General features: G+C 38.2%; 1 protein-coding gene across 1 annotated transcript; it reads left to right on the top strand.

Moving 5' to 3' along the window:
• The first annotated feature begins 1245 nt into the window (after positions 1-1245).
• fy (fuzzy planar cell polarity protein-like protein) lies at positions 1246-25129 on the top strand. The gene is made up of 10 exons (XM_067096682.1): positions 1246-1401; positions 3986-4107; positions 6733-6886; positions 15404-15520; positions 16169-16366; positions 16578-16783; positions 17972-18152; positions 18954-19081; positions 19736-19798; positions 20043-25129. The coding sequence occupies exons 1-9, from the start codon at positions 1297-1299 to the stop codon at positions 19791-19793; spliced, it is 1269 nt and encodes a 422-aa protein (XP_066952783.1). The 5' UTR covers positions 1246-1296; the 3' UTR covers positions 19794-19798; positions 20043-25129.
• Positions 25130-25332: the final 203 nt, after the last annotated feature.

Genomic DNA, 25332 nt, shown 5'->3' with positions numbered 1-25332 from the left:
TCTATATTCAATTCAATTCAATTCCCTTCAGCCCCAACCTGAAAACCCATTCATTCCTTTCGCTGTACCACTGTTCATATTCGCTTTCTTCCATCTTCCTTTCCAACCTCTCCCAACAATTTCACAGTGCAACTGCGAGGTTTTCCTCCTGTTACACCTTTCATACCTTTTTATTCTCAATTTCCTTGTCAGCACTGAATGACATAGTGCTTGGCCTTTGGCCTAAATTTCTTACTCTATTCCTTTCCAATCAATTGGAGAGGGAAGAGGATAATGTAACAAAATCAATAAGAGGAGGACCAACAAAAAATAAGATTAAAGCTTAAAAATATTGCAGATAACTGGTGTTACCATGATACACAAGAAGCTCCCACAGTCTACAAAAAAGGAAGTACATGAGCCCATTAACGCAAGATAGTAAGATATCGTGAGTCAGTAAGAGTAGTCAAATAAGAATTCGCAGCTATCTGTCATGTGACTGAGATAACAGCTGTAATTATTAATATATATAATAAGTGAAACATGGTCTGACTTTTAGTATGTTTTATAATGAAAGCATTGAGTACAGTGGAATGAATAGTAACGATTTGTGTCAGAAAAGCAAGATGCGAAATCCACAATGCTTAAATGAATTCACAACCTTTTCTTTTGTATTACATATATGATATAACAGGTGATTGCATAAATTAATGTAAAAATGAGCAGCATAGATTAATTATCTGTGAAAAGGGTTGGGTATGTGTGGTTGAGAGGGTGAGGAATCAATATGATACCAAAAGTCACAGAGAAAAGTTTGATATAGTTAAATGGTTTAGCCGGAATATATTGGTATGGTTATGTCACATGGACACAAAATGAGAGATAAATGTTGTTCATGTCAAACTATCTGAAACAAGGATAGATAAATCAACACAAAGTTTACTGATGGAAGAGTGAAGAGGTGTATAGTGCCCGGGCCTATAATAACTATAAGAACCAAGAGAGTGGAAAGGAGATAGGACTGAATGCAGCCATATATACTGTACAAAGGATGAGTGTGGAGGGCAGGGCGCCGTTAACCAATTTTTTTCTTTTTCAGAGCTATGGCGGTGCACTAAAGGGGACAATTTTAAAAGTGTGATAAAATGTGATCGTCTATATATTTTGTAGAGCCTATATATTTTGTTATATTACTGTTTCTTACTAAGAACTGTATCTGCTGGCGATTTATGTTTTCTATCAGTTGAATTACTGAAAAGGGGGCGTATCCTTTTAAGGAAAAGTAAGAAGAAGAAATCGACTCACGACAAGAAAAAAATGTCAATCTCAGAAGTAAACAATATGGCGTCGTCTACCCTTATAGGGTTGTATGTTAGTAGCGGAGTGCCTTTATTTGTAAGGCACACTGGGCCAGGAAAACCGGTAAGGGCACAAATTCGAGTTTAACGTTCTTGGTGAGACCTTTGAGTGATGTCAAGGCAATTTTATGGGCTTAAATGTGGCAAATACCATATGCCTAAGTGTCAGCTTTTGTTGTTGCTGTCACTATCAACAGGTGTCTGGAATTTATTTTCCTCCAAGTTTGTAGTAGGGAAAATACTATTTTAAGTTTGTATTCGTAGCATTCTGTCAAGAATATTTATATTTTTTGTATTGTAGCCCTAACTTTGGCTAGCATATTTATTGTAAATCGACAAAAGTAACCTACTAGGTTAGCCACACTTAGCAGTGTTCTACCGGTAGGCAAACCTGGAACATAGAAGCTACCCAGAGTATTTATATAATAAATTGGTGGTATTTCTAAGCAAGAGCTCCGCCCAGACTATACTTTGGAAATTGATTTTTCTTATACTTTTAGTGTTGCTGATGAAGAAGGTGGTTTTTTTTTGTCGGTAAACTATTATTAACCTCATATCTGTCCAACATGGTTGGGGACCCTTTGGGAACGCAAGGTTTAGGAAACATTGGGAGAAAGACTGGACAGCTATGTTGTTGTTATGGAATAGTTCTGTGCATGTGCAAGTCATCAGGGAGCCATATGTTTTAGAAGGGATTGGCTAAGGGAACCTATTATAAAAGGAACTATACTAACCTAACATATGCTAACCTAATCTAATTTAGTAGGCCGTGTTACTTAGTTGGGGAGCTCCGGGTCCCCAGTGAAGGAAACTCCACTTTTTACCAAAAGCCCCCCCATAACTCTGCGCATGCATGATAGCATTCCAGGATGGCCAGGGTACAACTTCTGAGATTAATTACAGGTTAATTACAGTCGACTGACAAAAATAAAAGGTAAATTCTTAATAAGCAACCAAAATGCTATTGGAAAAATCAATTTCCAAAGTAATACCCGTTGCAGAGCTCTTGCTTAGTTCTACCAAATTGGTAATACCGGGTGATGGCAACAGCTTCTGCAGACGAATACAAACCTAACCATTCCTCGGATTCCATGTCATGACCTAACCAGACCTTACCTTCCTAACCTCAATTAGGGCACCATGCCCTGACCTGGCCGGGGAGGGGGGCGCTGGATGAGCTTCGCCCCTCCTGGACTCCCCTAAGTAACACTAGACATCAGAAGCATGGACTAAGCTTCTGTTCGGGGGTATTATCAGAGCCGGGAATGTAGAACGACAGGAACAGGTTTCACAGATGAAAACAAACCTAACCTTTCCTAGAATGCCATGTCTTGACCTAACCAGACCTTATCTACCTAATCTCACTTGGCTAGGGGTGGGGTGGTGGGCTTAGTGGTCCTCCCCCACCCCCAAGTAGCATTAAACATTGGAAACATGGACAAAGCTTTTATTATTAGAGCCTGATCCCATTGTTCTGGAAACTACTGTATATGGTAATACTATGATATTTAAATTCTTAAAACACCCATTTGATATTATTTTACTCCAAACCATTATTGCAATTCTGACTTGAAAATATAATTTTCCAGTGTTGTAATGTGCTCTTTGAACAATTCTGATACAGTATTCATTTTGTTAACAAATGGATACTTTGAGAAATAGATCAACCAGTGAGCCATTCCCTTATATCCTGCAATTTGGGGGCCTCAGTGGGAAAGCAAGGTTTTGGTTGGGGGAAATACAAAATGGTAGTTTTAAGGAAGAGCTCTGCACAGAGATATTTTATCATTGAAATTGTTTGACTGAACTGTGGTATATAGTAAAGGGTTTACATGATGCAGTAGATGAGAGATAACTTGAGAAATATACTGAAACATCTACCATCTTTTGTTTATGTTCTCACTTTAATACCTGAGGGGCTGATAATAAACGTGGTGTCCTGGGAGCTTTTCTGCATAAAAACATGAACAAAAGATGGTAAATGTCTCATACTATTGCGGTAAAATTTCAAGTTATCTCACCCTTTTGATATTATTCAGTGAAAAAATTTTGTTAATAAACAATATCCCCATGCAGAGCCCTTCCTTAAAATTACTCACAAAATGAGTGAAATACAGGGAACTTTGTGTTTAGAATAAGATAAGTTCATGGAATGTTTTCAAATTATGCTATGCCCTAGAAGGACCTGGTACCCTAGGTTAGATTAGGTGTGGTTGATTAGGTCATCTGCTAAAGAAATGAACGTCAGAAACACTCAGGGTACACACTAAAACATGGGAAAATTATATTTTCAAGTAAAAAATGCAATAATGGTTTAAATTAAACTCATACTATAGAATAACATTTGAAATATGTGTAAAGACTTACCAAGCTATCAAGACATGGTGTCTAAAATATTTGAACAACTTGTTGTGTATACCCTAATACATCCAATGGATGGAGTCAGGCTATGAATAGCTGCAGATGGTCTCAAGTTATTTGAGTCAAGATGCATTTTGAAAGTAGGCATTAGAGCTTTTAAATTTTCCGCTCAAAGATTGTACAATAAACTCATTGAAAATATGAAGCAGTTCAAGACAAAAAAACAGTGAGCTGTTGATTTCTTCATATTTCTTGTCATTGTACTGTATTTATTTTTTATATTTCAGCCAGCATATGCATTAATTGGCTCTTTGAATGGTGTGCATGTCTTTGGAGAGAGCCATGGTGTGACTTTATGTACAACTAGAACACGTAGTTCATCTTTGACTTGGAAGACTTACCATGACAGGTGAGGAGCTTGCTTCTTTTTTGCTTTAGAAAATCAGTTTTACTTTTCCAGATAGTTTGAGCACTTTCTGTGATGGAGCAATGCAAAGTCACTGGAGCAAATATTTCAGAGAATTGCATGGAAAAGGCAAGTTGTTTGTAGTTTAAAAGTTGGCTATGTTAGAGGCCTATGTGGAATGTTAAACCTTTTTTGCTCTTTGTAGTCATCTTTGAATGTTGTAATAGCCTATAAGCTAAGAGTCACCAGTTGAAGAAATTCTCCTATGCTGAATATTAGTTACTGTTATGTACCTGCATTATTGGAAGCATAGGAGTAATGCTTACACATGGCACCCTTTATTTATTCTTCTCTGTTTTTAGTATTTAGTATCTATTAGGGTTAAGCTACTCTGAAAGTTTAGGTGTATGAATCATACTGTGCATTACTCTACTGTACTGTATAGCATAATGAGAAAAAGGCAGGGCATTAAGCTGATAAGGAAAGGAAATCTTAAGCCTTTTGCCAGTTTTGAAAGCATCATACTATTTTTGCTATTGTAAGTTATATTTAAGGGATGAGAAATGCAAGGGCACTTGACAGACCCATATCCAATGGACATGTTCTTGACAAGTTCATACAATAGATAACAATCAAGTTGCAAGTACAGAGAACCTTGCAACCAGTTGCCTGGAAATATAAATAGGTTGTAATAGTGCAGTTTTGTCATTTGAATATGAAAGTTAATTCATCACTTAAAACTATTGTACTATTACACAGTTATAGTACAGTACTTGAAAGTGGATAAATGTGTAGAAAGCCTATTTTATGAGTGTCATTACTCTGTACAGTTTTCATTTTAAGCAATGCATCAGCCTACTTACTGTACTGACTGACCTGTTTAGGAATGCGAATCTAACGAAACAGCCCCAGACCTTGCTCCAGTTTCTCTGCAAACAGTTTTACTTGAGTATGTAATCAGTAAACATATGTATTGTTGTCTAACATTTTCTTTGTTTGGCTTTACAGTCTACGTTTGCCTTGCTTGGTGAACTGTGGATTGTTCTGAAATGCCTTTGCATTGGAACTTTAACCCTTAAATGTGTGCTCTCTGCTTTTTATTTTTTTTATGTTCATACTTTCATCCATTCCATTGGTCTTTCCCACATAAATCTCCAGTTTTATAAACCTGCATCAGTTTTTACTTCTCATGAAGAATAAATTCTTTTAATAATCTAGAAAATATGGTTCATTGGTTTTGCTAAATTACTTTTCAGTAATAAAAAGATACTGATATATAACAATTCCTGAAGTGTAGAGTTTCCTATAGAGATCCACTGTTTGGAACTTTGACTGTATATTTTAGACTCATACAAGGTTGTGATGACCACCTTTAGAGTTTTCATCACCACCTTTAGAGTTGTGTGTGTGGATTTTGTTTAACTTCCTGCCACTATTTTTAGGCTTTTGGCATGGATGCTGCTAAATCTTTGCCAAGATTTTTGGAAATCATATTGGTGTGCCTGTGGCTTTTCAGTTTTCTGTAAAAGAAAACTATAAAGATGGCTTTGTCTGTCCGTCCTCACTTTTTCTGTCCACCCTCAGATCTTAAAAGCTACTGAGATTAGATAGCTGCAAATTGGTCTGTTGATCATCCACCCTCCAGTCATCAAACATACTAAATTGCATCCCTTTAGCCTCAGTAGTTTTTATTTTATTTAATGTTAAGGTTAGCTATGGCTCATGCGTCTGGCACCACTAGAGGTGCCAGCTGTCGACACATCTTCACTTGACTGCATCTGGGGAGCAACTGAGTGTTGTCCAGTCATGGCTGAGGGTTTCATGCAGAATTATACGCTGTACAGAAAACTCAAGTGTGCTGAAGAAACTTTGGTGCATTTTTACTTGTTTTTCCTTAAATTTAATTTGTAAGCCACATGGGAAATATCTGACCTTGTCTCACTTTGTTTAAATGATTACAGTCCGAAATTTAATGCTTGCAAGAGGAAGTATTACAGTACCTCATGTCTGTGATAAAAGGCTGATTGTAAGTGGATGCATACCTAAGCTGTCTTGATTTTGAAACATTATCTGCCAAGTTCTTTTACTATCACGAAATAAAGGAGCTATTAATAATTTTCTCAGTTTCTACTGTTATCTCTGAAGGGAAATTTTCCTTACATCTTGGAAATGGTAAGAGAAAAAATAAGTTTTCATGTGATAAAACTGAGCAGTACTGTGAGCTTTGATGATAAACTGATATAAGGAATAGACATGAAAACCTTGTTATGGTAACAGATTTTAAATTCTTATCACTTTAACGCTCTCAGTAAATAGTTATATTCTTTTGTGTAACCATTATGATTTTATATATAGAGAGTTTTTAGGAAAATTCAGCTCATTAAGATAATAGTGTAATTAAACATCTAGTATTTGAAATTTGAGGACATGCAAAAAGTGATTGTTCTTCAAATCATTTTATCAGCCATTTTCTCCATTAGTGTTAATACACATAAAGAACTTTTGTCATCTTATAATTGATATACTGTACACCTAATTACAGGTTGTTAGGTTTAGAATAAGTCATGAAGGATGTACTGCTTTTTTTTCACTTTTCATAATTGTTTTAATTTTTTCCATGTTGCACAGCATAAGACTGATTATGATAAGAGGGATAGATTGTGTTGGAGACAGCTGTGATGGGACTCTTCTTGACCTGATGTTTTCATCGCTAGTACTTCTTCTGGGATTAGATGCCTTGACCACAGCTTCAAATGTAGAGAGATTGAAGAGAGATTTAAGGGTAAGTAACTACAGTGAATCGTTAAACCAAAGAGCCACACCTGATATCCCTCATAGGATTCATGACTACAAGAAAATACTGAGTGCATTGTGCAGTCTTCTAACATGCAGGACATGCCACAGTATTATTCAATTATAAATTACATAGCGATCACCTTGTCAGATTTCTGAACTCATAAGGATTGCCCAAAGGATTTGTTGTAAATTGTTATTAAATAGTGATTGTTCCTGAATGAAAGTTGTAATCAGCTGGTTGTACTGTGTATAAATACAAACTAGATGTTAAAAGAATTAATTTTTCTTTGAGTACATTTATTGGATGTTGTTTATGGCCCCTCTGTTTTAACTCTTATTGGTACTAGTAGATTTATCAGTTTGAGAAAAGAATTTGAGAAGGGAATGGTAGTTAAATCACATCTAGATATGATCTTGATAAATTATCATTTATTATTTAGGTATTAAGTTACAAACTTTAGTGAGTCAGTGGTTTCCATTTACAAAACAAAATATTGAATAGAATTTTTTCCATTTATAATTTGCCCAATGGTTTTCTGATCGGGGTCCCGTATCAACGTGAAATAGTCCATTCAGCACTTATTTCTAGGTAAATTCTGCTGTTAGATACCAGAGAAAGTTAAATTGTAGCCTGGAGTCATTACTCCCAGAGCGTAGCTCCACTAGATGGAGAGTCGCAGAAAAGGGTGAACTACAAAACACTTGAACCTTATCCCATAGAGATTCCCAATGTCAAAAGTCCCAACGAAGATAAGGTGCCGATACAAGCCCATGCACTCACCAAGGACTGTATACAAGGCAACACTCAGCCGATTCCATTTAGCATCGCTGCTCACACGTAATTTCGTTGTGATCCTTATTTTGTGCTCTATTTTGGATTTTTATGGCATCCTCACAAGGTTCTTCTTCAATTACTTGAGTACCAGTGTTTTGTTGTTTTTAGGCGATTGAGGCTTCTTATTTTCCTTTAGTTTAATAATTAAAGGAATTTATAACGCCTGTCTCGATCTCCTCTCACGTCTGCCTCTTGACCTCTCTTGGTCTTGGCTCGGCATATTTGTTTTGTGTTTTTTATTTGTATCCCTTTTATTTGGGATGTTTTACCATTAATGATCCCTATCTTTAGTGGGTTTGATTAATTTTGTTTGTTCTGTACCCATTTACTACGAGAAGTGCTGTTTAGCGTTTAGGCTACGAGCTACCCCCTCGGCCCATTCGCTTTTTCATGACTTCATTACGAGAGTGATTTTATTATGGTAGTGATGTTTAGCGTTTAGGCTCACGAGCTACCCACTCGGGCCCATTCGCCTTTATCATGGCTTTTTACGGGAGTGATGTTTAGCGTTTAGGCTCACGAGCTACCCCCGCCCATTCGCTTTTTTATCGTGGCTTCAAAATGTTGTTGTTGAGGTGTTTAGGCTCGAGCTTCCTCGAGCCCATTCGCTTATTATCATGGCCTCATTATGCTTTATTTTTTGTCACTCACTTCTCTTAGTCTTTGGGGATCTTATTTTCATTGGTACTGTTACGGTTTTTACTTTGTTTTCATAATTTTGTTTATTTTGTGAATTTTGTGTTCCCTTCCTGATCAAGTGCTGTCTTGCTGTTTAGGCTACGTGGTTTCCCCCTCGGCCTATTCGCTTTTATTTTGGCTTTATTTTGCCTTGTTTTAGACTCACTTCTCTAAGTGTATGGGAACATGATTTTCATTGTTACATTTAATTTTGACCTTGTGCTTGGATGCTTTTGAATTTTAGGATACTTTCATTTAACTGAGGTCGGTCATGTCCCCTTCACGTCCCATGTCGTGTTGGGCCTGCCTATCCTCCTACATGTACCTTACAGACAATTTTTGTTTTATTATGAATTTTTTTGAGTTATTTGTAGCCTTTACCCCTCTCCTAGGCTTCCTTCCTTTACATCGCCTCAGTTAGGTTAGCCTAGGGTTGGCTGTAACACTTTTTCCTTCGGGGAAAATTGTTTAAGCGGGACGATCTCGATCTGTACGTTATGAGTTTCATGTCGGTGATCTCGTTCTGTACATGTGTGTTTTATGTCTGGTGCTTCCCTTTGTTTGGTTTTGACTTGATATATTGCCTACGTCCACCCTCCCTCCCTGTTTCGGCTTTTCACTTAGGCTAATGTTCCTAATAAGTTAAGCTGGAATAGCGAGGGTTTACCTGCGTAGCCTATCCTAGTTCAATCCTTCTTTGGGTTGCTTACCAATGGTGACCGGGAGTGCTCTCCCACTCCTGTTCACACTTCTTTTACCGACTATATATATGTTATTTTGTGGTTTCGAGAGTCCCCTTCTCTCCCTTTTATCCTTTGCTCTCTCTCTCCCCTTGGTTTGTTTTCAAAGTTTGTTAACTTTCCAAGGCTTGAGAGCAATTATCCTTATTTTATGTCGTAGCCTAAATCCTCCCCTGCATTGATTGATTGTCCTTCGTGTCTGAGTTGGCACTCCACCTGACCTGGAGGTGACCAGGAGTGCTCTCCCCACCCTGTTCACACCTTTATCTTTCATTGCTCTCCTGGCCGTAGAGGTTTTTGCCCTTCCTCTTTTTTTCTCGCTCTTGTCGTGCGACACAGCTTACATAGCGAGGGGATCTATGAGAATCTCTGGGCGCCCGGGAGTGCTGTCCCACCCTGGTCGCTGCTTTGGGTTACCAACCTCCTGGCCTATCCTTCCCCCTTCCTTTTACGCCGACTATTTCCCTTCGTGGTGCTTCCCTACACGCTCGCACCTCACTGTTGGGATCTCATACGAGGCCAGTTAGCGTTCTCCACCTAACTGTCTTCCGCTTTATTTACTTTCTCGTTCCCCTCCTTTTTACTACTACCTGTTCGGTGTTTCGTTATCTTGTTGGGCGCTCTCTTGCTTACTGCTACGGCGGTTTTAGTGTTTAGCGGTCAGCGTTTATTCCCCACCGCTATCACTTCCGTTCAGGATATCCTCCTCCGGGTTTTCTCTCTTGGCTCGAGTGCGCCCACTTCCGAACAGTTCATAACCTTCCCACATTTTGTTCAAACATGATCGCTTCGAATGTTCCGTTGACTCTGTTTTTATGTCTATGAGTTTTGTCCTGTTAGCCCGGTTTTCTCCGGTTTTCTCCGGGGTTTTCCTGGTCTGACTAGGCTTTGGCTGCTACGGTACTCTGCTCCGCATCCGTTCCAGCATGCCTTTTTCATAATGTTTTTCGACTGGTTTTGTCAAGTGCAGGAATGCTCCGCTATCCTACAACAAACCAGCGGTCACGAGTCTATAGCTCCCATTCCGGTGCGCAGTCTGTTTTGGATTTATAGTTTGGCACGGGAAGGTTATGAAGCACGCTATGCTCTCCTCGAGCAGGCTTCTTGATGAACCCGTAGGTTTCATATATACCTGTCGGTTTCGTCTCCGCCAAACTCCGCCTCATGTGACTTATTCTTGACTCGGAAGGTTGTAAAGTGCGCTATGCTCTCTCCGAGCAGGCTACTTGATGAATCCGTGAGGTTTTATTTACACCAGTCGGTTTTATCGCGCCAAACGCCTCCTTTGGCTTATTATTAGTCGTTTGGCACCCGGCAGGTTGCGTTATGCGCTATGCTCTCCCAAGCAGGCTACCTGATGAATCCGTGGTTTCATATATACCTGTCGGTTTTACCTCCGTCAAGCTCCGCCTCATGTGGCTTATTAATAGTCGCTCTTCGAACTCCGTCTCCGGGCGGGATTCTCGCACTCGGTAGGTTTCATATAAACCCTACGGTTCTCCGCCTCTTGTGGCTTATTAATAATTAATCTTTCGGTGTTTGGGCTCTCTCCGGCGAGATTCTCGGTGGATCGGGTAGGTTTCATATACGCCTATCGATTTCCTCCGCCAAACTCCGTTCGGGCGAGATTCTCGGTAAATTGGTAGGTTTCATATACACCTATCGGTTTTTCCTTCGCCAAACTCCGTCTTATATAAATTATTGATAGTTGTTCCTCCGGTGTCTGGGGTTCTAATTTTTCCCCCTCCTGGAGGCCGGCCGCAAGTCTCGTAACTCTTCGCTTCAAGTTAATTGGTTACGGAGAGTTTTCTGAAGACGTGCGGCCTTCTGTCTCGCTCTCGGACCTGTGAACATCGTCCCGGAGCGATAAGTAGGTGCGGGAATAATTGAGACAAGCCTTTTCCGCTTAGCTCGGAATTAGGTGAGGCAAACTTTTCCTTTAGGGGATTAGTTACCTTCTCATCCCTTTTAAACGGTTCCTGGTCTACCGTCCCTAAGGTGAAGTCAGTAAAAAAAAAAAAAAAGACCACCCTTTTTTAAACCAAGAAGACCCGCTCCGGGCCCCCTCAAGGACGTCTCGGATCTCTAATCCGGTGCCATCTACGAAGTTTGGCCTCGTCTTCTGAAAGGGACACGCCCAAGCAAAGCAAGGCGGTTACCCCCTCCTTCCTTTGTTGAAAACTCTTTACGGGTCTCCTTATAAGGAGCTCGTTATGAGGGTCATTGTCAACCTATTAACTAACTATCTACGTCATGGTCCATGCCTTCCCTTTCCCAGGAGCTTAAATCCCAAGAGATTAATCTCAAGACTCATTGTCAATGGATCACCTGTTAAGTCCTGCTCCGTTCTGGAATTCTATCGTTCGGACATCTCCACCTCTTTTCCCTCCAGTCTGGGGAATCTTGGTGCCTTCCCTTTATGCTTCCCAGCATGAAGGCACCCTCCTGTCGGGGTGTGGGCACACGGAGGTTGGTGGAAGGGCATTTCTTCCCTTCCGGTCTGGTATCCTCTTATCTGGGTTTTACCAGACTGTCAGAACGAGCATGGCATCTGTCTGGCAGGATCCATAAGTGAGCCCTCAGCTAGGGGCTGGACACATCGTCTCCCTGAGGACTCTAACGGAGTGGCAGGCGGAGAATTCCAAGTTCACGCCAGCTGTGGGGTCTTACCGTGCTCTCTTGGAGAGCCCTGTTTCTTACCCCTTGTGCTCCGAATGTAGCCCCTCTTATCAACAGGCTTGTTTTGAAAATGTATCGCTGAGGCATTTCCGGAGACAGATATCACAGATACATTCACAGTGAATCTTCTAACCCTGGACTACGCTTCTAATTTATTCAGCGTGCAGCTCCTAAGCTTCGGAGTCAATTTTCGGAAGCTGAAACAGGGTGTAAGTCAGGCTTGCCTGTTCCGCCTTGAGCTGAAAAATCTTATGAACGGTTTCACCTGGAGAATTAATCTTTTCCCAGGTGGGCGTTATTACGCCCATCTGGGGGTACTATTGTTACCCAGAGCCTCCGTTCTCATGGTGTCTACCCTCTGAGCAGAAACGGTCTGATCTTGCTGGGACCTGCCCTAAGTCCGGCAAGAAGTTCATGTAGTTCAAGAGCCCCCTGCTCAGGCGGTGGTGCAGGCTCTTCAGGTCTCTGCCCTAGACAGCCGTCAGCTCTCACTCCCAGCCTCCACCTCGATGTGTGCGGGTTCAGCCAACACATCAGCCCCTTGTAACGCCCCGTGTGTCTCTGCCTCCCCACGGGAAAGAGATAGCAATGCCCGCCGGGGTTTTCTTTGCTTCCTACACGAAAACCTAAGGAAAAATTTTCACTAGACATTTGGCAAGAGGCTCTGACCCTCGGGGTTATCATAGGAGCAGGGATGCATCCTATTCCTCTCCGAGAAATTGGGAAGGCTTTTACCGCTTCACGGGAGGCAATCAAGCCTCCTCCTGTAGTATTTCTCATATGGGTGGGAGGCTGTACCATTTTCGGGGCCACTGGAACTTCAGTTCCTGGGCCCAGAGTATAGTTATCAGGGCCCGGGTGGAGCTGGACTGTTGTTCCCAATCAGGTTCAATCAGCCTCCGGCCAGAGTTCTGGGGGTCTTTGCAATGGCCTGTCAGGCTTTTTCAGTCTGCCAAGGAAGTTCCCTTCCACTGGAAAATTTTTCCGGCGTGTCCCGTTTGTTTTCCTTATTCATGCGGCAAGTCTCGGTTGCTTACAGTCTTGTGGGTTCGGATCCTACTGCGCCGTGGAGCCGTAACCACCCTCTATAGACCTTTCCGACGCTTCCTTTCACATCTTGGTTGCAGAAAGGTCCTATCCCTTCTTGGGATTCAGACTCGGGAGCAGGCGTACCCCTTCAGGTTCATGCCCTCCTCAATGCGGCTCCAGAGTCTTCGCCAGTTTGAACAATACCGTAGTTCAACAGCTCCGGTATTAGGGGCTATGCTAGCTGCATATCTAGTTGCCTGGCTCATTTGGGCACCCAGCGTCGGGAATTGCCTGAGGGCGCCGGTCATTATAATCGGTTTCTAGTCTTTGGGCTTCTAAGTAACCAGGAAGGAATCCCACCTGATTCAGGAGGGTAGCCTTCCGAGTTATGAATCCAGTGGAAGTGGAAAGAGATAGCAAGGGCATCTTATCATTTCATCATCTCAAGCATACCTCTCCCCGTGCCCAAGAAAAGGTCCTGGTTTCTCCAGTTTGCTTCAGTGACGGTTCTCCTTCTGAAGTCAAAGCTGGAGTTTATGACCGGGTATGGTGGAGTCAGGGACGTGTCTCCTTGATTCTCCTACTTGAATAGTGGCCTCGGCCTTGCACAACTGTCAAGTGCTTACCAAGTCAGTTCCTCTCAGCTTTCCCCTCCGGCCTCAGTATTCCACACCGTCACCTCTCTGGCGGGTGAGGTGGTTATTTTTGGCCCAATGGAGTACATGGTACTTAGTCGGTCACGTTCGACAGTTCCATATCAACGCTTTGGAGGGCGGTGACAGTCTTCCTGTCCTTGGAAACTCCCCCAAGAGGTTTCCTTTTAGGCTGGTTCTGAACAAAACAGCAATAGTGCGCTGCGTAAACAGGTGGTTTTGGACTCGAATTGCTCCGTTCAGGTTATGGTTCATTCTTCTCCATAACAACAGACGCAGGTGCCTCTGTCTACCACCCTTCTCAGTAGGGGGTCCAAAGGTCACTGCTTTTTCCCTATCCAGGGCCTCCCCTGGTGTCGGAATAGTCCTTAGGCGGAGCATCATTCAGGTAGTCTTGTGACCTTTTCCTGGGCCTGGAAGTAGGTCTGTTTGCAACCCAATTCAGCCACAAACTATCAAGCTGTCCCGTCTGGTATAAACTCAGCCTGCGCAGCCCCCCTCAAACTCTGATGTCCTGGCTTTGTGGTCTTTGTGAATCTTACAGTTGAGGAGGAAACTGATATTGGTCCTGTTATTACTGTTTTCCTGAAATCAGTTAAGGGATCCTACTCTACTGCAGTATGGTTCTGCAGTTAAGTAACTAGCACTCTTCACATAGTTTTGAAGCTATAGTACTGATGCGACCGCATTGGCCTCGAAGAAAGTGTTTTGTTGGAACCAGACTCACAGGCCCTTTAACTTTCATCCCTAAGGTCTGTGTTCGTCTAAGAACAGTACTCCGTCCACATTCGGTTTCCTGGTCTTTGAGTAATGTATCGGAGTTAGCTTCGGTAACCAACAATCACCTTGTTCTTATCTTTCCTTGTTAAGGAAGTCCCAAAAATTTTTAATCAGCTTAGCTTCTAGTGTTAGTTTTCCTGTACTGTCTGCCCTGTCTGGCGGAACCAATCAGTTTGGTTTGTCTGGCGGAACCAATCAGTTTGGTTTCCCCTCTTCAGGGGTAGTGTTGTGAATTCCTCACCCTAACTTTCTATCTACATTGAAGGTCCTCATTTTCGGTGGTCACCCTGGAAAGTACTCCTTTTACAGGGTCTGTTTCTGTGTCCAGTTTTCTCCTTGCAGGCTTTTTAGACAGGACCTCGCAATTTTGTCAGGTCCTCTCCTTTAAAAAAAGGGGGCACTGTCATTGGGTCTGCTATCAGGCAGGAAGTATTTTCTTAATACAAGCCTTTTCAGGTGCTATTCTAAGCTCATGATCTTAGACGGTGACCACTTTACATTATTTTCATTACATGAACTTAGAGGACCTTACTTATGTTCAGGTAGAATTCTCCTAGTTTTCAACGTTTCTATTTAAGTCTTTAATAGCATAAGAATGATGTTTATTTCTCTGTTACTATTTCACCGGGTGACACGGGACCTGATCCAGAAAAAAAGGATTTTGACAAAGGAAAAATCTATTTCTGGAGAGGGGCCCGTGTCACCCGGGTGACCCACCCCTGTTTTTCATTCTCTCCTCCCTGATAAAACTCATTCTAGTGAGGTGGTGCTAACATGGAATGCGTGCTAGTGTTGCTCTCATACAGTCCGCGAGTAGTGATGGGCTTGCACGCACCTCCTCGCTGGGACTTTGACATTGGGGAATCTCATAGATACAGTTCCTGTTTTGTAGTTCATCACCCTTTTCTCCATACACGACTCCATCTAGTGGAGCTCGCTCTGGGGTAGTAAATCTACATTTCATTTAGCTTTCTCTGGCATTCAGCAACGAATTACCTAGAAATAAGTGGAATGGACTATTTCACCGGTGACACGGGCCCCTCCAGAAATAGATTTTTCCTTGTCAAAACTTTTTTTCATAGCGTATTGAATTGCTATTATTTTTTCAGCCATGTTATCCAGTACTAGATGAACTTTTATCAAGATCTATAGGTGAAGATCAAGGATTTTCACATCTAACTGGATGTGCAGAATGCCTGTTACCTTCAGAACAGCATACCTTACAGGTAAGGACTTAATTGCCTTTGTAGTATTATAATGTAGTTTATTGAGTGACGTTACTAAACTTATAGGGCTTACCCAAAATATTTGTGGTAAATTAACAAATAGAAACAGTTAAAGAAGTTGCAGCAAAATGACAAGGGACCTTAGGCAGTGCATAAGAAGTAAAAAGCAGAAAGCAATGCAGCTAGGGGCTAAAGGGATGCTGCAAATTTTCTTTAGAACCACCTGCAGTTTACCACAGAAAGCACACTATAACTAGTACTCTTTTTGGAGAATTAAAGCAGTAATTATACATACAGTATTTACTTTTAGAGAGTGAGGTTTGTTGCATAGAATCAGAGTAATGTCTATATACTGTATATTGTGCCTTAAGTCTGAGGATGCAGATGAACTGGATGCAGAAATTATACCTATAGAAGAAGTAAGCTGGGATTACTGGTGGGGGATGTTACTCCTGTTGCTAAGCACTGCTTGACAACAATTAGCCACTATTGGAGTGTCTACTTCTAACCAGGCATTTAAACAAGTAAAAACAAAAGGATTGTTTTAAGAACTTTGGGAATTACTTAAATTTTTGTAAATTTCATATAATGTTAATATTGTTGAGATTTAATGATTTCCTGTTAACTGGATATATTTTTCCATTTCAGTCAGAATTAGATAAGTTTTGTGAGGCAGCAGATTCTACATATGGGTGCATTTTGTTACAAGGAAAAATATTAAGTGGAACCAAGAATTTTTGGTCTTTATCCCACGTTGAACTAGTCTTATTACCACTTCTGGTTGCTACAAATCTTTGTACAGTAGCAAGGGACATGCCAATATATCTTCCAAATAAAAGCCCTAATGTAAGTATTTTGAAAGTTAATTACAGATGTTAATTGAATAACTTTAAGGTAATATTGTTATTTAAGCACAAGTGTTAATACTTCCTGATGTGAGCCAGGTCATTTACAAAGAATTCCACTGTATCCAGGTTTGCTATATAGAAGTTTTAGTGTACAGTAGTTCATTTTAGTATAAGAGTCACATAGTTTAATAGATTTTTATTCTTTCCAGGTGCCTTTTAGAATGCTTGTAGTACGATTAACAGTAAACCTGTCAATTCTTACGTTATGTGGCCCCACTCCAACACTAAATGAAATGATGAGATCAGCGTCAACCTTTTGGGCTCCATCATATCAAATGATTGAAAGCATCTCGACATTGATACCATGGAATATCACACCACATCTACTGTCCCAGTTAGATAATGCAGTAATTGGGTAAATAGAATACTTTCTAGCAGGCTGACCTTGTCAGTTAGTGATTTTATGTATCTATATTTTTTAATGTATTTTTACTACATCTACAGAATTTTGTAGCTGTCAACAGTTTGCTGGCCAAATTGCATGTAATTTTACAGGCGGGTATCTTTGCTGGAGCACATTTAAGCTATTCATTAGATTGATGTTAAGGAATATAGTTTATGTTAATTACAAAATTTTTATATATTTTACTTATGTTTTAAACATTCTGTCAGGTGTAAAATGCTAATATTCCTTACCTAAGGTTTCTGCAAAATGCATGACCATGATTGCTCTGCTGGCTACTTTCCAGTCTTTTACTTCATTATTTTATTTTTACTGATATTCAAGTTTGTATTTTACTCTAGTACATTGCTGTTTGCTATATGTTACATTAAAAAACTTATCGAACAAAATAAACATGCAAAACATTAAAATGCGCTAAAAATGAAGTATAATAAAATAATTTAGAATTGAACATAAAATTATAAAAATTCTTATAATAAGATACAGTGCATATATTGGGTCATTTTATTGACATCTGATTAGCTCGATCAGCCATATGCTTCTTGTGGAAAATGTTAAAAAAAGATAAAATTATTTCATTACAATGTTAATGTATTCATACCTTTGCAATATGCAGTATTCACTGCCCACTATTCCATTTTGGACAATAATAGATTCTTTTTGTGTATTAATTGCACTTTTATAGGTAAAATACTTTGTTTGCCTTTTCAAATACACATATTTTATTAAATAATCTTTTGTCAGATGATTTGGCTTTCACAGTTGTATTCCATAACCTTTTGCATAATTTTATCAAGCAAATGAGGATAGTTTATAGCGCTTCGGACTGACCTGGGTAAAGGTAGGAAGTCATTCAGAGGCTTTTCATAAAAAGCAGAAAAAATGATTCACATTGATGTTGAATTTGAAATTTAAATCTGGATGAAAATTCTCTCTCTTTTTTTTTAACATTACTGTAGTGAAATATTTGGAAAGTGGGATACAGTTTTTTTTATTTTAAGTGTCAGAATGGTATGTTTGAAGCATGAAAATGTAGTCAAGTCAAGAATTGAGATATATTAGAAGTAAATATATGGAGATCTTAGCAGATATGAAATTATAAAATAAATAATTTACATTCTGTATACATTATTGTTTCAGACTTCTACTAGTCAACTATGATAATAAAAGGTGTGTCAGTTGTGTTCATTTAAATGAAGAGTCGAGAAATAGACCTTTAAATATTACAAAGAAAGTTGCTGCACTGAGGTCCATTTATAGGAGCCTTGTTGGACCATTGTTGCAACCTCCAGCCATGCCACCAGATGATTTACCAGCAGGGGTAAGTTTGCTTTAATAGAGTAAAAAATGCATATCTTCTGATATTCATATACTGCTTGTGCAGTTTTGCAGATCCGACCTTCAGTATCCATATTTAATGGTTAAGTTCAGAATGTAATTCTTTTTTGTAAGTTTATATTCCTGGGTTAAGGATGGATAGTCTAACCCTTAAAAAAAGAAACTGTGTGACCATAATTAGATTTTCTACGGAAATAACAATTATCTTTTGGAGTAACTTTTAATCATGTCTCATGACCTTGGGGTTACTGAAATTTCCCAAGCTTTGTAGTACTGTAGGATCAAGGAATATTTCAGATTCTGTGAAAAAGATTGAGTGGCATATGTCTCGCTGTTCAGGAAGTTGTAGCGGTTGTATTATGATCTTTCCTTTCCTAGTGATAAAATAACATTTTGTAGATGTGTAATGATATATTGTACGTGACCAAGTTAAGACAGTAATTGTTTAGACATAATAGCTCTGGTACTGGTAAAAAGATTTTCCTTGACAGTAGAAGGTACAAGAAGCTAATAGAAGAAAGTAATTTAATATAGATAATATAACAAGTAGAAAATCAGTTGTAGGATTTTACTGAATAGAAAAGAATGATAGAAGATATGGCAAGATCCAACCACTCTTGAAGTTAGCTCCTCTATAACTAGGTAAAGGTAGTTCTTAAAATGTCTTCGTCTTTTGAAAAAAGTGGATTCCTTGTTTATTGGAAGCATATGTAATAAACATCCAGACTTATACTGTACTCAAGTATTTTTTAGATGTATGTGTAATGATTTTTTATTCTTTCAGTTCCATCGTGACCATGTACCTCTAGAATCTTATGTCTCCTGTGACTCCTTTAAAGTTTATGTTGTGCAGTCTTCGCCATATCACCTTCTAGTCTTATTCCCTCCAGCCCTCCCCAGTCATATAGCAAGGTAAGTTTTTATATGAGTAAAAAATGTTTTACACCAGGTAACAAGGAAATACTCTGCAATATTGTTCTGTGGGTCCCAAGAATTCAATATGGTATATGCTTATGAAGTAAATTTCTCCTTTTGGCTACTTATAATGTTAAGCCAAATATATAGGTTGCAGATTACTGTACTGTGTTTATTTCTTCCAAAAGTCATGCTGTTTTTGGTCTGCTCTCAGTCTGTCTCTTAAATAATAAGCAGATATTTTCTTATTGTTTTTTCAGTAAGGCACTGCATTCCAGAGAACTTCTGGTTAGATTTTTGATGTTAATCCGAATCACTATCTAGAGCCAATATTATTTTGTCACTGCATTTATTGTCAATGTCTTTGAAGTTTATTTTAAGTAACTGATATTTTCCTGCTCTACGTGAAATAAAACAGAAAACGATCTATAATATTTGGGTAACCAAACAGGGGCTAAATTGTGAGGTGTCTCATATTGATTTATTGCTTCAGTAACACCAGTTGCACTTTTCTATTGGTCTTTTAAGTAACATTTCATTGTTGGCCAGTTATAAGCCTAAGTGAATGAGTGCTTTGTATGTTATGTAGCAGTAGAATTTAATATTAAATAAGATTAATTTTTTTTAGTGTTACTATATTTTTATTTTCAGACAAGTCAGTCTCAGAACACTAGCAGTTTTTACTAAAGGGAAAGGCCCCAAACTCTGAAACTGGTAAGGAATTTTTGTAAGCATTTCTGATTGTTTTGGTTGTCATTATTATTTTAATATTTCAATAAAAGTCTTTGCTTTCTATTACTGTACTTTATGATTGGTGGCATTCCAAGATGTTTATTGTAATATCAAATAATTTTAAACTGCTTAAGTAAACTTAACTGTGAAGTACTTGCAGTATCTCATGTGGAACTGAAAATTGTCTCTGAGTTCCTTGCTGAATATTTTTATTTTTCATTTTCAGGAGGGTAATTATATTATTTACCCTAGGGCAGCGTTCTTTTTATATTCTTCGTAAAGGGTCACATCGTGTGTTGCAAATGTGATGTGCATATTACCTCAGTTCTGTGTTGTGTTTACAGAGAGAATTATTTTTTACTAGATTAAATTAAAGTAATCCATTAAGATTTTATGAATGCCTTACGAAATGTGTCATATCCGACAGTTAGTTTTCCTTCATTAGAGGAAACCTGAAACCTAATAACCATCTTCAGAAAACTAGAACGTCATTACACAGGCCATTGCCTGAAATAGTCATTGAAGTTAAGATGGGTTATTGCATTTTTATAAGCACTTTTATCCTTATAGGATTTATTCTTGAATCAAGGAGTACCTTACCGTGAAATGAAAGTGAGGAAACCATTTGGTTTTTCATATATTAGAACAGAATTTGTTGCCTGAAATTTATAGTACTGTATTTTTATTGGTATAGGCTTTGAATGTGTAAAATAATTTCTATGTGCTTTCTTCTGAATTTTCCAAATATCCCTTTCATTGATTTGTAATGTTCTGATATTCACAAACCAAAGACTAATTCAAGATCAATTTAAGTGTCATTTATTGCGATTTTAATTGTATGTGTTATACAGTCTAATTTGTTCCAGTTGGATTATTCTTAATTCTTTCCAGTATAATGATCTTATATTTTGTCATTTATTTCTGTTTCACTGAAAGTGACAACGTCATTTAAATTTATTTTTATTTTCATACAGTATTCCTAACCATACTCTATATTATTTGTACAATACAGCATTTAGTGAATAGAAACATAGCATTATGGCATTTTATGTATCAACAGCTGATTCAACTTGGCCACCCTAACCATTCTTCCCATCTGTTCTATTTGCATAACAGTACTGTCATCTGATTTTTTATGAAATCTTACTTTTGTTATTCTTGTAATGGTTCAATCTCATGATCAAAGTCAGGGATTCAGTCTTTTATATAGACTTTATACATAGTATTTTAACTTGAGAACTTAGGAGTTGTAACATTGATTATTCTTAAAGCTGTGGCCCTCCTCAGCTTCATGTGTATCAGCTGTACTTGTCTTCCTTGGATTATTTCTCTGTGGAGTAATGGAAAGCCTCAATTGGAGGCACAGTACATTGCTGCATTTTCTTTTCCACCATCATGAGTACTTAATCAACTACGGGAAGAACATCTATGGGTCAAGCCTCAACATGTCTCTGTGGACTTTAGGCATATTTTTCTTCACCTCTATATCAGTTTAATCTTGACTGTCCGACCAAATGGATAATCAGCCTTGGCCGGTATTAGGCCATGTCTTGAACCTCAGGCAGTGTAGGCAGTCACAGCTACTTTCTGTCATGGAAAAATTATTGGTTACAGTCTCACTAGGGTGAGCTGTGATTAGTTTTTGCGGGTTGTAAGAAATTAGTTTTTCAGGTTCTTTGATACATGAGATCTCAATGCTGTGTTGATCACTGGAGCACCTACAGGGTCAGCTAAGACAACACTACTTCATTGGCAGATGTGCTAGAACTTCAGGTAGACCCAAGAGATTGTGGCAAGCACTGAAGAGGCATTGTAAGACACAGCCATTAAGGGATCTAAGGAATAAATTGTAGACAGTACCAAAGGCTGATCATGAACAGATTTTTATTCCTTAGATGTAATAGGCTGAACAAGTTCCCTGATGTTACCGTTCATTTCACGCACATGGGGTTACTCCTCAGAAAATGAATGCAAGATGACACAGAGATGAATGCATAGTCATTCTACAACTTGAAGCTTACCCAGATCCTAGTACCAGGTCCTGTCTTTGCCCAATCCCCAGCTGAGTATCTTCAAGGATTTTCTACACCAGGGGCCTTAGTTGATGTTTGCACTCATTAAATGCTTTCTTGTTTCCTCAAGTATTTGCATCCATAAATCTGGTTGCTTTATGTAAGATCGTTTTTACTTCAAAATTTTATCATGTTATCACATGTAAGTTGCATTTTATCTGAATTTTCATTTACTTTGCATTGATAATGCTATTCTTATTATGTATGAATATTTAACTATACTGCATGTTTCTTGCAGCCCCAGCCTTACTTTTTCTTGAAATGCTTGAAACAGCACTTCATTCATTTTGGCACTAAATCTAGGAATTGTAAGGTTTCCCATATCCAGGGACATGCTGGTATTTGTCCCACGTTTTACTCCTTTTTTCCAAGATTTTTGGATGTTTTCTCACGTCTGGATGTTAATGGTATTCCAGATTCTTTATTTTTTAGACCAAGTTACTCATAGAGATTGTTTTCTTCTTTCCAACATTAATTATGCTATTATTTAAATCATCATCATCAGAAGTTATCCCTATATCCCTTAAGTATCTGTGTGTATGGAGTAAATTTCAGTACCAGAGAGTTTTCCACATTTTTCTCAGATTCAGTTTGATTTGCAGCATTAATTTTTATTATGGCTTCATAAAACTTGTGTGAAACTAATCTGTTGGAAAATGTTGTCTGCAGTCATTCTTGTACAGTCTTGATGGTTCTCCTCCAGGTATCACACTTTTGAAAAGTTAGTGCTCGTTATTTTCACACTGATATGTTCCAGTTCTTGAAGCAAGTTGGTCAGTGCCCCACTCCACCTCAGCTTATCATGCAGGATGTCACAAATAAGCTTCGGTTTGTTCTCACTTCTTATTATGTCAGTCTTTTGTCCAGGTTCTCTACAGTACTCTTTGTGCAGCTACTCTCCATTCTGTTTTTATGTATGAACTTCCTGCCTGAACTCTCATCTGGTCCAGATTCTTCATATGTGCCTTTCTTCATGATTCCATAACTACTGTAGTGTATCTAAACCCATTCCTCTGTAACATGTACTGTATTGATATTCTACCATTACTTTTGTCAGTTGTTAAAAAATTCTGTTCTTCAGTCAGTTATAGATTGAGTACATGTGAAATATAAATAAATTTTATAGTAAGGAAATTTAATTTTGAAAATTATTTTAATTGTGTATAATCCTTCAGGACTGCCCTGTGAGATGTTTGTTGGAGCTGTGATCAGGTAAACTAATAAATAGGATATGTGATTAATAGTATGTTGTCTTAATGAACTAATTCATTTTAAGTAAGTCACTGGGAGAAAGAACCACATTATATTTAGTTATTGTGCAACATGGTTCATATGTAAGACGTAGACGTGACTTCTGTTGGGCATCAGGTAATTCATGTTATGAAGTAGTTAAATAGAACTTTTTGTAATACTGTAAAGTAATTTAACCAGAAAACTGAGTCACATGTCTAAACTCTCAAGGGACTGACCTGGGACGTAGGATAGTACAAAGATGTATCACTTTAGTACTGAAGTTCTATTTATTAGATAATTTTATTTTGTGATAAAGTTGTAGGTAGACTGTCAGATGTTTTGGGTAGTTTTTTGTTAGTTTATTATTTGATTAGTATTAAACACTATCTTATATTATTTGAAATGTATGCTACTTTTCAGGTTTTTTCATTAAAACGAATATCCATCGCTTGATCAAGAGCTCCCACTTACATGTACTAATGAGACTGCAAGTGAATATTAATAATACTTTTTTGTTGTAATTTTTATGAAGTACAATATTTGAGTTCTTTCAGTGTATTTGTAGGCATTCTCATTAGAATACATTTGTGGGAGAACTCTTTGTTATTCTAAGATAGATGTTTGTTTTGTTTCCAAAACTGAATTACACAAAATATAAACCTATGGAATTCTTTATTCCAAAACTGTTTATATTTAATAAAGTTTATTTACCATTTGGTAATAAAACGTAAATAGTTCAGACTACCGAACCATAAGCTCTGGCATCCTTCTGGTCATGTTGTGAGGTTCAGATTACCAGGAGGTAAATCCAAAAGTGAGAGCTTCTTGACCTTGCACATTCAGCCCCAGATGTTTTTTCGACACTACTCTTGGAAAACCTTGTCATCCAATGTTTCATCTTTACCCTTCTACAATTTTCACATCTCGTTTAACAACAAATCCATCAGGTCAGCCCTCAGAGATGAAAATGGGTCAGTGGTCATAATTAACTTCCTGATAAAAGTCTAACAATGCCATTTATACTAATTTTATTGTGAAAAGTTTATCAATACAGTTAATTCTTAATGGACATGTCCATGTATGGAATATATGCAAGCCCGTTGCATCATGCCACATTACTTTTGCCCCTGTGAATTTTTTTTCAGTTTCAGGGTGTTTAATAGTCCTGATGTCTCGTGTAAAGGTAAAAGAAAAACGCTGGTTTGGTAATTTTTCATGATGATACAACCACCATTAGAATGATATAATGCATTTTGTTTGCTTATCATATGACATAACAATAGGAATAAAAGTACAGTGTTTCTATTTTGCCTGCAAGTTGATTTATGAACTTAGTTGCTATTTTGGTGATGTTTGGGTGCTTGGAACTGTATTGTTTTGGGGGGGGAGGGTGTTAAATTTAGGATTTTATGCAATGGCTCTCATATTTGTACAAATGCAGTTGAGTTGTGATATTATTTCCAGTTACTGTATTATTTCTGTAGCTTGAAGAAAATGATTCAACATTATGTTTTTCATCACCATTTGTAGTGATGACATTTTTATATTCCTTGTTTTCAGATATGACTATGACATGATATGGCTAAGTGTTTCGGTATTTCCCCACTCCTGTGTTCTTTTGTTAGGGGAATGAACATTAGGGAGAGATATTCAGGCATAGGGATTCATTGTGTTGACACTAGTTTGGTTAAACTATTTGCTACTAATAACAATACCTTCGAGAATACATAGTAATAAAATTTCCCTTCCTTTGTATTGTAACATGAGGGAAACAAAAGGATTGTGTCTAATGAAATGATTCTAAAAATTACAACTGTTTCTTGACTTCATATAAATGGACTAATGTGTAGTGTACTGTATATATTTATAAATAGTACAAAAGATTTATTTCTTTTCTCTGTATATATATACTAAAGTTATTTATTTGTGCCTGATTAATGATAGATTTTTATTACTGTTGTACATACTGTTACCATTAATAACTTTTGTATTATTACTTTGATTTTTTGCTGTTTGTTTTCTTTCTCCCACGGTATTCTATTTGCTTTCTGTATATGATTACCGGTAGGTTGTTTGTGGTCAAGAATACTTTTCCTTTTATTTTGCAGAAGAGGAATTACAGTAATTGCAGAAATGGAAAGAGAAAAGAGGTACTGCAAAGATTATCATTGGCAGTAAGCCAGATAATTTATGTTTAGTATTTTTTAAATT

The sequence above is a fragment of the Macrobrachium rosenbergii genome, chromosome 53 (assembly GCF_040412425.1).
Source record: "Macrobrachium rosenbergii isolate ZJJX-2024 chromosome 53, ASM4041242v1, whole genome shotgun sequence".
NCBI classification, from domain to species: Eukaryota; Metazoa; Arthropoda; class Malacostraca; order Decapoda; family Palaemonidae; genus Macrobrachium; species Macrobrachium rosenbergii.
Note: the sequence above shows the minus strand (reverse complement) of the source record. Positions and strands in the feature narration are given on the sequence as shown.